At 39.1% G+C, this 12,598-nt stretch overlaps 1 protein-coding gene across 3 annotated transcripts; it reads right to left on the minus strand.

The window, feature by feature from the left end:
- Positions 1–1,169: 1,169 nt before the first annotated feature.
- On the minus strand, positions 1,170–11,954 carry CBX3 (chromobox 3). Of its 3 annotated transcripts, none has more exons than XM_032643526.1 (6): positions 11,876–11,954; positions 10,400–10,451; positions 7,347–7,489; positions 5,741–5,903; positions 2,964–3,058; positions 1,170–2,494 (listed from the first exon to the last, which is right to left on the minus strand). In XM_032643526.1, exons 2-6 carry the CDS (start codon positions 10,421–10,423, stop codon positions 2,368–2,370), a joined length of 552 nt encoding a protein of 183 aa, XP_032499417.1. In that variant the 5' UTR covers positions 10,424–10,451; positions 11,876–11,954; the 3' UTR covers positions 1,170–2,367. The 3 variants fall into 3 exon arrangements, with proteins under 3 accessions (XP_032499417.1, XP_032499415.1, XP_032499416.1); XM_032643524.1 differs by lacking the exon at positions 11,876–11,954 and adding an exon at positions 11,627–11,756; XM_032643525.1 differs by lacking the exon at positions 11,876–11,954 and adding an exon at positions 11,623–11,722.
- Between the last annotated feature and the right edge of the window lie 644 nt (positions 11,955–12,598).

Genomic DNA, 12,598 nt, shown 5'->3' on the forward strand with positions numbered 1-12,598 from the left:
ACCTCTATTTTATAGATGAGGAAACTAAGGTAGAGAGAGGTGAAGTAACTTGTTGAGACTGTGCTATACTGAAGATGGAAGGGGCCTGGAACCAAGGAATATAGATGGCCTCTAGGAAGCAGCCCTAATACCTTGACTTTTTAAAATTTTTAGGCCATGCCGCATGGCGTACGGGATCTTAGTTCCCCGACCAGGGACCAAACCTGTGCTCCCCTGCAGTGGAAGTGTGGAGTCAACCACTGGACTGCCAGGGAAGCCCCAATACCTTGACTTTGTATTTTGGACTCCAGAAATAAAGAAATTTGTTGTTTTAAGCCATTCAAGTTTGTGACAACTTTTTATAGCACCAGTAAGAAACAGATACAACATAAGGGGTATTAAAATACATGGACAACAGTTTCCAGAAGTGCTCTAAAATTCAAGGTACAGTCATCAATTTCTGATCTGAACAAAAGGTTCTGTATCATTTACAAACCCACTGTTGAGAGCAGTGCTAGGTCTACAAAAAATTGATTAACAGCTTAGTATAGATGATTTCCTTTTTTCTGTATAGATTTTGGAAATTAGAAGAAATGTATCACAACAGTATCAGTCCTATCAGAATACCTGTTTTTTTTTTAAGATGGCAGCTTCAACAAACTAGAGTCTGAGTATCAAAATTTCACTTTAATGAAACAAGCTCCTCTTAGGCATCACCTGAAACTTATTTTTTTAAATAAATTTATTTTTGGCTGCGTTGGGTCTTCATTGCTGCACACGGGCTTTCTCTAGTTGCGGTGAACAGGGGCTACTCTTCGTAGCAGTGCGTGGGCTTCTCATTGCAGTGGCTTCTCTTGTTGAGGAGCACGGGCTCTAGGCACACAGGCTTATGTGCTCCGCAGCATGTGGGATCTTCCTGGACCAGGGCCCAAACCCGTGTCCCCTGCATTGGCAGGTGGATTCTTAACCACTGAGCCACCAGGAAGTCCACTGAAACTCATTTTAAGAAGAAAACCTTTTTGTGTTAATACATATTCTACTTGAAATTCCTAAACTCAAAGGATCTAGAACAGGTACTCTTAATGCCTTAGTGATATCACACTATTTACAAATATGAAGTTAATACAGTGAATGTGTTTCTACTCCCACTATAAAGTCATCAGATTAAAAAAAAAGTCTAATCAATCACATAAAGGAATATAAAACTATTTATTGACCACTGTTCACCAGTATTTACAATAAAGTAAACAATATACAGTTGAATAACATTCTGATTACTACAAAGTTATTGTTTTTCCTGGCTTCTGCTGAACCAGTAACCCAAAATACTGAGAAGACTGAGCCTACATGTAAGGAATGGGTTGGGGTAAAGTTTGAAAAAACATGCAGGTCAAGTTTAGATTAGAAAACTTTGTTCACTCATTTATTCCTGCAGATCCTAAACTGCCAACATCTCTAACCATCTGATTAGGTTTCCATTAACAAGTCTGAGACATTGCATGTATTACAGTCTTTCATTAAATACAGCACACGGATTTCAACTTCTTAGAGTGGTTTGCCAAAAGAAAGCTTTAAATGTCCATTTAACTAAGTCTTGCTTGGCTAATAAAAACATACCAGAATTTTTCTATTTTTTTCATTTGGGTTGACAGAGATAAAATTTTCCTTTCAGGGAGGTTTTACATATAAAACTGCATTTATATGATGGTAGATATGGATGCAGATTCTGATAGGGCTGCTTTAAAAAATTATCCAATTTAAATTGTTTGTCTCATTAATTACAAAATTATTTAATTTGAAAGGTTAAGACTTAAATTTTCAATTTAAGTTGAAGTGATTTCTTATATTGCTCAAAATGATAGAATCCCAGAAACATGGGCTCATCCATGGTTGTGAAAGGCTGTTTTTGTTTTGGTAAATGTGTTTAAACAATAACCAAAAAAACCCCAAACCATTTACATATGTATTTTATGTATACACATACAGAAAATCCAGAATGGTCCTTAGGCATATATGAGTTAAATGCAAATTCTAAATTCTGACTGAGTAATGACTATGGAGATTTTCCCCAACATTTAGAAAAGCTGTTCTCTAATGGAGAGGAAATAATATACCATGGTATCAAATGTTCTTTTCTGCTAAAGGAAGCAACTACAGAAAGCTTTTATTTGTTCAAAGTAACCAGTGCTACAGATGCAAAAAAACCAAAAACAAAACTCCCAAAAAACCCCCCAAAACCCAACAAACTTCCCCAATACTACTTCAAAACGAACATATCAAACTTGACTTTCATTAGAATGTAGTTATTTCTTCACACTAATAAATCAAAAAACCAAGAACCAGATTTTATATATATATATAAATATATATAAAAAGCAATGCAAACAATTATTGAGCTTCATCTTCTGGACAAGAATGCCAAGTTAGTCTCTCCTCATAAAAAGCAATTACAATTTGAGGACACTTTACATTTGCCTCTTTTGCCAGCACCAAGTCCGCCTCATCTGAATCTTTCCTGTTGTGAGGAAAAAAAATATTCAGTTAAAAAGTCTAAACTGTTTTTTGTCAATTGATAACCATTCACTTAAGGATCATAACTCAATCAAAAGGTATTGCTTCAGGGTTATGTGGTTACTTGTGGCTGTGTTCCAATAAAACTTAATTTTCCAAAACGGGCCACAGTTTGCCACTTGTTGCTTTAGCAAAGTAACTAGAATCATCCTTCTAGCAGATAATTACTCTCTACTTAATGATGGTCAACTATTTATAAAACCTAGGTAGATATGTTTTCTAAAAATGCACAAGTTTTTAAAAAACATTATCTATTCTTACTGTAAAATATAACAGAAATTCATGAGAAACTTATGAATTTACCACTTCATGAGAAACTTTAATTCTTGAGAATTAAAGTTACCACTTCATGAGAAACATTAATTACCACTTCATGAGAAACATTAATTCTTACCACTTCATGAGAAACTTACCACTTCATGAGAAACATTAATTCTCCACTGCTGTCTGTGGCACCAATTATTCGCTCTGGGTCAAGACCTCTGGCAAAACCTCTTGGTTTATCAGCCTGTTTAAAAGAGGTTAAATGATTATTTACATAAATGTTCCCACACATTTTTTTCAGAGAGCAAACTAACAATGTTAACTTCCAATTTGTTTTCATGATATATAACTTTTAAATAAAAACCTTCTGATGGTGAAACAAATGACCAGAGCAAGAGCCCATATTTAGTACTAAAACACGTATTGATTTCCATTAAACTTACAAGCAGAAAAAACAAATCTGGATGTCTAAAATATTCTGAATCATAAATTAAGAAAACAGACAAAACTTTCTTCATTCAAAGACACCAAAAGGGAGGGAAAAAAACCCCAATCTCTTTTTTTCTGGTAATTCTAAATCAATTAATAATTATAAATTCTTGAAAGTCAGTATTTCAAATTACTTCTAGGAATCGTCTAAATTACCCATGTTATTTTTTAAAGCACACAGAAACTATAAATAGCAAAGTAATAAAAACTTTAAAATGAGACTAATCAGTATTGTAATCAATCTGAATTACAGTAAACCTTATAAAATACTTAGTATAAATCAAAACTGTGGCCTGAGGGACTCCTGGGGATGCCTGAGACCTTCTGGAGTATCTGTTTATCTCTGCAAGATCTCCTCTTTTCATGTATCTGTGACTTTAGATTGTCTTTGCATATCTCCACCAAACAACATAGCACAGCAAATCGAATACAGGACTAATGCCTTATTAAGACAGACACTGACAAGATCTGCAAAAATGTAAAATGCCACTCTTCTCATTTAAAGTTATTTTTCATGAAAAGTTATGAATAACATGTAATAATCTTCGTCCTTCTTAACTGAATTTACAAAACTGTGTAAGTTTCTACTTTAATTTCTAATGCAGTTAGTACTGATAGTTATAATCCATATAAACAAGTTTTTTGGGATCCTCAATAATTTTCTAGAGTGTAAAGGGGACTTGAGACCAAAAAAGAGAAGTGCTTACATAACAAATCCTTTCTCCCCATGAGACTTTTTACATCATTATCTCGAGCTCTGGAGTCAGACTGCCTAGGTTATAATGATGACTCTAACCTTCACTCGCTGTGTGGCTTTGGGCAAGTTAACCTCTTTGTGATTCAGGTTCATTTTCTATAAAATACATACAATTAATACTATCTGTTTCATAGAAATTTTAAAGTATATGAAAAGCAAATTAAGTCATTTAGAACACTGCTTGGCACATTACGAGGGCTCAATACAGGATGACTATTGTTATTAAACAGTGCTTCTGTTGAGCATCTGGTTGACTTCCAATTTACTTACAACTGATTCTTAAGATTGTTACCTTTTTGCCTTGGCTGCTAAAGTGTTCAGAACCAAATTTGTAGCCCACCTCTGTTCCCCTTCTGTAAAAAATGCGGGTAATACCTATGATCTTGACAGAACTGTCATTAAGAGTTATTGGACTGGGACTTCCCTGGTGGCACAGTGGTTAAGAATCCACCTGCCGATGCAGGGGACATGGGTTTGAGCCCTGGGCCAGGAAGATCCCACATGCCTCAGAGCAACTAAGCCCGTGTGCCACAACTACTGAGCCTGCGCGCCTAGAGCCCGTGCTCCGCAACAAGAGAAGCCACCGCAATGAGAAGCCCACGCACTGCAATGAAGAGTAGTCCCCACTTGCCGCAACTAGAGAAAAGCCCGCATGCAGCAACGAAGACCCAACACAGCCCAAAAAAAAAAAAAAAAAAAAGTTAATGGACAGCGAAGTACTTAGCATCTAGTTCAAACGATCAAAATTTTTTTGTTTGCGATATGCGGGCCTCTCACTGTTGTGGCCTCTCCTGTTGCGGAGCACAGGCTCCGGACGCGCAGGCTCAGTGGCCATGGCTCACGGGCCCAGCCGCTCTGCGGCATGTGGGATCTTCCCAGACCAGGGCACGAACCCGTGTCCCCTGCATCAGCAGGCGGACTCTCAACCACTGCGCCACCAGGGAAGCCCCCAAATGATCAAATTTTAAATCCCAAGTCCTTATCAATAAATCTGTATTGTATGTTTAGTCCCCAAGCCTAGATATAATTTAGACCCAAGACCTTTTCCCAAATTGCCGTGTTAGGCCAAGAGGCAGGACAAGTATGTTTTAAAGTTGAGGGTAAAAGCAAGGATTTATGTAATTTGCTCAAAGCCACAAAGAAATCAACGAAGAAAAGATTGGCTCAAAATACACATGCAGTGAATGAACCAATTATCTCATTTTATGCTAATAAAAATTAATAAAAAAAATTATTATCCAAGATTATATACTTCAAAATCAAAGTACTGTTTGGCAATACAAGGATCATGTGCCAAAGTTTTAGTCACTGCCACTAATGATCTATCATCAAAATGTGCTATGTAGATTGTTTTCACTGTACTGTAAAGGATTTGCAATGATCAATCTTGTACTGTTTTTACTTAAGACAACTGGTCTAGATCAGAGGAAATCGTCTGATCTGAAGTCAAATTCATCTCTATCCAAAGTAACACTAGCACAATTTTAAGTGGTGTAAGCACTTACTAGACATTTACACAATGTAGGGTAAACCATGCCTATCCTTTCTGTCCCAAATATTAAATATTTAACAAAGGCCTTTTAATGATATTTTTAAAGTACTTGAGTTTTAAAAAGCATTTAAAAAATCAAGTCATCCTTTTACAAAAAGCCAGTTTGCTGGCCAATGTTTTATACGTACAGCATCTCTTTTCTTCTTTGATTTGCTATCATCAGATTCACTGTCAGATAAAGATTTTCTTTTTGTTCCATCTTTTTCTTTACCAGCTTTTTGAGAATTAAGAAATGCTTCAATCAACTCTGGACAATCTAAATTTTCTTCGGGTTCCCAAGTATTGTCTGCACTGTGTCAGTTAAAAAAAAAAAAAATTCATTCAATTAAACATGGTTCATCACCATCATCCAGATCCATTTAATACATACCTGACAAAAAGTCCTCTGTACTGCAGATATTAATCATTTCCCCCCTCCCCTCACATTCTTTTGAGGAAATCTATACTTCCTTTTGTGTCTACTTTCACAGTTCGTACTAAGTGGGTAATGTTATTACCTCCAAGGTTAACTGAACCTGACTCTAGCAGAATAACTGGAACCAATATTTTTCCAAGTTATGCGGACAACTCACTTTAGAATTTCTCTGGAAGAGTCTTTAAATAAGGTGGACTCCTGGTTCCCACCTCAAATTACTTTATCAGATTGTTCTTAGGGTTGAGGCCTCCAATACTGTGTTTTAAAACACAGCAATTCAGAGGCGCTCTCAAATGTGAGACAGTATTTTCAATTTCTGCTGGGTACTCAAATTGGGAAGTGATATAAAACAGGGGTTGGCAACTCAAAGTCAAATCCAGCCTTTTGTATGGCTGGCAAACTAAGACTGTTTTTTACATTTTTAATTGGTTGGGAAAAAATGTCACAATAAAAGTCATATGGAATTGAATTTTGGGGCCCATAAACAAAAGCATTATTAGAACACAGCCATGTTCATCTGTTTAACGTATTGCCTATTGCTGCTTTTGTACTACATTCTCAGAATTGAATAGCTGTGACAGAAGCCCACAAAGCCTAGATTATCTACTATGTGACTCTTATTAAAGTTTGCCAATCCCTGATATACGGCAGAGATGACCATTTCCATGTGTTTTTCAGAAGGGCTGGAAAGAAAATGAATATCAATTACCAAGTGTGAAAGTAAGATCACCCTACACCACTAGTTACAAGATTGCTAACTTTGTGTGCTCTGATCCAGAAAGCCTTTACAGAACTAGGCAGAATGAAATTAATCATTTTAGAGATGCTAGGAAAGATACTTTTAACCTCTGATTACAACTTGGTCTATTGATGCCCAGATTCTACTTCTTAGAGATTAAGATACAGTAAACCTAGTGCAGGACCTGAATTATGATGAGCACTTCTGTTTAAGACCCACTAGTATACCTTACATAGCTTCACTATTTTTTAATGTCCTCTGTAGGAAAACCGTGTACATTAGGTATTCTTGGTAGTACAGTATCCAAAGACATTAAAAAGCAAACTGTACTCTATATTATATAAATCTGACTCTCCAAGGTAATCAACTAGACTCAAATCTGCTAGGTTACCTCTGCAGGCAAAAGACATGGATGGCTCCTTTTAAACATACCTCAAACAAGATACCCTGGATTAAAGGTGCTTTTAAATTTAAAGAAACTTACAGAAAATGGATAAAAAGATCTTAGACTAAAAACAAATTTTAAATGTTACTTAAGTGCAGTTAAACATATAATAATAAAAGCACTGAGATCTCTTACTCTGTAAATCCCTTCCACTTCAGGAAATACTCCACCTTCCCATTCACTACACGTCGGTCCAGTACTTTTTCTACCACAAATTCTTCAGGTTCTGCCTCTTCGACTTTTTTACTTTTTCCATTCTGTTTCTTTCCCATTTTTTGCTAAAACAAAACAAGACAGATTTAAGAAATGTCCTTTTTTGATTTTTTTTAGTACATTTTAAAGGCTAGAGTACTTATATTACCATTGCATTTGACACCTAAATTTCCACTTCTATATCCCAGAGCAGATACCTTCTGAAAAGGTAAAAGTTAACAGATAATAAAATAAAGGAATTCTTGATTCTGTGGGTTTAACTCAAAACTATCACCCATCACCCTTCAGTGAAATAATACAATCAAAAACATTCTTTGAAAGCACTGTTTTATCTTTTCCTGGTCTTATTTCTATGTAGTCTACAAGACCAATTTTAGTAAAGTTTTCACTCATTTTAACCACAGGACAGCAACAAACAACTACTAGAGAATGATACAAAGGAGAATAACTAGTAGTGACAGGTCTTATTAGTGAACCATAGACCCATTAAAACTACAGCCCCCAAACACTAAGACCCCCTTTCCCAATTGAAACACTGATGTTAAAAGCCTTGACAATTTAAGAGAAAAGATAACTGCAGAACAAAAACATGGTTCAGAACCCTGGTATCAATTGCAGGGTCAACCAATGAGACCATAAATAGGTTAAAAAGGACAAGATCATTTCCCCATAATCTCTGTACATAATGTCACTGACCACTCGGAACAAACCTATAATGCTGTCACTTTAAGAGGCCAAAATGCTGGATCATTTTAATTATCTAATGTGAAAAAATCCTTTTCTTGGCTTCTCAAGAGAAAGACTCTAAAGTGGTAGCCAATGAAACTAACTTACAAGTTTTTAGGTTAGATTTTATTTTATTTTTTTTGGTATAACACTCTTTGAGAGAAGCAGGAGACCAAGCTCAACAGACCAATAACTCGGAACAGATTTGTTATTGAAAATGGATAAACTTTCAAAAAAACCCAGAAATGGTTATTAAGAGACTAAGGGGGGAAATCTCACGTTATGTTCATCTTGGAATCATTTTACCTTAAAACAGGTGCTATTAAAAAAAAAATTGCTCAGTCACTAAAGTCAGCCCTCCTAAAGCATGTAAGCAGAAAAATTAACAGCTATGCCTCAAGACTGCAAAGGACATTTAAAAATACGTAATCATTTAGAGGTGTACACACACATGTAAGAAATAAAAATCCTCGGAAACTTAAATAATGCAGCAAACACCTGATTTTGTTGGATACCATTCCCCATGCCAGGTCTTATAACTTGCATTAGTCAAGATACTTGGGTACTACTGCACCCAGTCAAATAGCCTTCTGCCTCCATACAGTACAAGGAAGGTAATGATGGTGGTAGTGGAAAGAGTGAAGAAAAACTGGTATAGACCAAAGCTTATCAGACACTGATCCTAAATGAAAAACAAAAAAAGTATGTCCATGAAATTAAGAGGCTAACAGAGTAAACAGGAAAATAAAAACAAACACAGAAAATGAAAGCTAAAAAAAATTTGGTCAAAGAAATAAAGTATTTACTACTATGGCACCCATAAACTAGTTTCAAATGCTCATCCTTTTCTTTATAAAGGAAAATCCACCCACTTTCCCATTTAAATTACAGCACACATTATCTCACAACACTAATAAAATTATTTTAAAATGCAAAGTTAGGTAGATTCTGAAGACTATCAAACTGTATGCAAAGCAATTTAATTTTAATAGAAGCATCTATTTGCTTTCTGTATCTATACTCATCCTCATAGTCTCAGGGACAGCTATTTCGTTTCCCATCCAATACTTCTGATACTGGTGATTGTAAAGCCAATTTAATTATCTACATTTTGGTTTACTGATTATGAAATTTGAAGGACAGTTCAATCCTGAGGAAGCACAGATTATGCTTTGTGCTTTTTCCATTGATGGCTTTGATGGGAATAAATTATGCCACCAGACAGGCTTTATATTTAAATGTTTCTCAGGATGTTTGACTTTGAAGTGCAATCTAATGATGAAACAAATTAAAAATCACCAATGTGCCCTTTATATTGCAAAACTCAAGGGGAGAAAACACAAACCAAAACCATTTTGCTTTACTTAGATGTTTACACTCACCTTTATATACTTGCAATTGTTATTAATGCAGTGTGTTAGAATTAAATACCGTGGGAACCATAACTTTGAATTTCGTGATTTTTATGTGAATATTCCAATGATTATGTTAAAACTCCAAAGTTGACATGGCTGAATACATACATGTCTACAGGTTTACAGAAGTTTTAATGAAGCCTAAGAATGCAAACTGTGGGTTTAAGAAAACTGCTGGAGAGAAAAAGCTTAATTGCTCAAAAGATGCAGATCTAGTTTCCTCTTTCCTGGACGTATGTGTGATGTTTTTTCATGTTGTGTATTAAAAAAAACCACACTGCAATGATTTAAATTTAAGACCCTTCTGTATTTTAGAATAAGCAAGTTTGAAATATGACAGTGACCAAAACAATTCGAAACATTCAATGACTTTTGTCTCCATCTAAGTGTACAAGGTAACCATTCTTTAAACAGGGCAATGCTGAAAATACCTGCTTTCCCTAGAATTCAGGAGAGTGATTTCGAGAATAGTATGCCAATCAACAAGGGCTTTATTGCTTTGTCTGTGTATGCTTATAACATTCTTCCAGGTCACATAACTTTTTGTATCTTTATTTCAAGATAAGAATACTTGGTAAAAATTTATTTCATGCTACTCTCCCAAGATTAGGTTTCCCTAAACGAATCAAGACACTATTAAACCAAGTCAATAAATATCTCAATGTAGTAATTTCCTTTTTGCTCCTAACTCTCCCCATAATAACAGCAGGGAGAGAAGGGACTGGAAACTATTATATGGATGTAAATTTCTCAACCACAGAGATGCAAAGTTATAATTTTTGAAGAAAAAGTTTGTGTTAGATCCTTAAATATTTTAGGTTGTCATTAACTTACCAATGTAGTTTTATTGGACGCCATTTTTTATTGCAGACTTGAAGAGCTATTACTAGAAAAATGCATGACAGTTAAAAAGTTTGCAAGACACAAAAAAGTAGCTAAACATAAGCTTTGTTTGGATTCCAACCCCCACCTAGGTAACTCACGTTATCAAACATGTATACAAATCCACAGAGAAGCAGTTTTGAGATTCTGCACAAACTAGTGATACATGCCTAAGAGTATATCAGTGTTGTAACTAAGTGTACCTAGATAAGCTTACCGGGCACGTTAGTACCCGAGAAAGCTTTAGATAAAAAATAGACAATTTTTTTTTCCCAATCCAAATCCCACTTATAACCATAGTCAGAATTTTTTAAAAAAATGGCCAAATAGTTTGGTTCAAAATCAAACGACTGCCCGAACGATCACAATAACCAATTATTGTGAATTTCTCCTCTACACTTAACAGTCCAAAGAGTCGCCTATGTAATGTAATCCCAACCTGGTTTCTTCTTAGCAACCCTCCCTTTCCAATCACTAGTTAAAAAATTAAAGGAAAAACACACCGAGATATTCCAGTCCCATTTCGTGCCACTTTTGAAACCAAATCACTTCTTTTCTGCATTTTCATCCGCTCCCCTCAAGCCCCTGCCCCACTCGGCTTAACAAGGCCTTAGCGCCCGGCCCCCGCCCCGCCCCCTCCCCCCTCGGGAGCGCGGGCCTCGTGGTCAGCGCATCCGCGGGGAGAAACAAAGGCCGTGGCGCGGGGGCTCAAGGGCACTGCGCCACGGGGCCCGCGCCTCCCCCGACCAGGCGGCGGCCACGTAACGGAGCGCCCGCCGCAGCCTCCGGACATCGGGCTGCGCGGATACGGGAGAATGCACCGCCCTCCCTGGAGGCCCAAGTCGCCGACCGAGGCCGGGAGGGAAAGGAGAGCCCCTCTTCTTGATCCGGGATGGGGGAGGGGAGAAAGAAATGCGCTTTGTCTAGAAATAAGGCAGTTGTCGCCACAGCTTTCAACCTTGGGGAGGAGTCTCTCGTCCCCTAAACCAACTACAGTCGCCGGCCCAGCGCCAGGCCCGCCGCGGGGGCTCTGTTCGCTTCTCCTTTCCTTCCCACCAGCTCCTGATTCAGGGTCGGGCGGGGAAGGGATGGGAAGCGGGGGAACTGGGGGCCTCTGGGGCGCATATGGTATCTTAAGCAACACTCTAGTGAAAGCTAGAGAAAAAGAAACACACCGACTTCACCGCCACCGAGCTGCTCCGGGTCCCCGGTCTGCACCGTCTCCGGCCCTGCGCGCCTCAAGCTCCAGCCACATCCGAAGGAGGGGGCTGGGGAGCTGCGCGCGGGGCCGCCGCCGGGGGGAGGGGAAGGTGGCACCGCCCACGCCCGGCGGCCGCGAGGGGCGGGGTGGGCGCGCGCCGCGCAGTGCCCGCCGGGAGCCCGAGCCCGGGAGGGAGAGGGGGAGGGGGCGGCGACAGTGGCGCTTACCGTTCGTGGCGTGGCGCCTGGTGGTCCCCGGAGGGAGGGGAGGGAGAGTGAAGGTTGGGGGGTGTTGAGGGCCGTGACCGAAGTCTCGGCGGAGGTTTTTTCTGCTTTGCAGCAGTAGTGGCTGGCGCCAAAACAGGACTCCGCCCACTTCCTTGCCCCTGGGGTTGGGTGCCTCCGAACGCTGGGGGTAGGTGGGGGGGGGGAAATCGGGAAATAAAAACGAGCGCCCCTTTCGACTACCCGCGAGGTCGACCCCGAAAGCGTTGGACAGGGTTGGGTTGGTGAAGCGTGAAGTGTAATTTTTTGACTAGAAGTCGCTTCGGGTGTTTCCGGAAGGGGCCGAGTCGGTCCTCCGCGCAAAGGAGGAAGGGTGGGGGAGGGAAAAAGCCGTAGAGAAGGCTACTAGGTTTTTTTTAAGACAGGGGTGGGGGGAGATTATCAAAGCGTTGCTATAAAGACCACCTCCGGGGTTGAGGGGGCTGGACCTCTGGGCTGAAGATTAAGCTCCTCCCAACAGCGTTAATTTCAAAATGCGCGACCGTTTCTCACCTGCCCTGCGCTAAGGCGGGGGCTGGACCCACTTCCGAGAGTCAAATACGCAGAACTCGAGCCTTCCACAATTCACAGAGCCCTTTTACGCAACTGACGTCAAGCACCACTACTGGCCGCAAGGGGGAGGGGCACGTACTTGGCGCAAGGAGGTCGTAGAGCGTTCCCGCCATT

This window comes from Phocoena sinus, chromosome 9 (genome assembly GCF_008692025.1).
Source record: "Phocoena sinus isolate mPhoSin1 chromosome 9, mPhoSin1.pri, whole genome shotgun sequence".
Taxonomy (NCBI): domain Eukaryota; kingdom Metazoa; phylum Chordata; class Mammalia; order Artiodactyla; family Phocoenidae; genus Phocoena; species Phocoena sinus.

What these genes read in the sequence shown, in the direction of transcription:
- CBX3 (XM_032643526.1), bottom strand. Translation starts at nt 10,423, where the DNA reads ATGGCGTCCAATAAAACTACATTG. An exon ending in AAGTGGAAGGGATTTACAGA is followed by an intron (nt 5,904 to 7,346) that starts GTAAGAGATCTC and finishes TAACTGACACAG; the next exon opens with TGCAGACAATACTTGGGAAC. An exon ending in TTAATGTTTCTCATGAAGTG is followed by an intron (nt 2,495 to 2,963) that starts GTAAGTTTCTCA and finishes TCCTCACAACAG; the next exon opens with GAAAGATTCAGATGAGGCGG.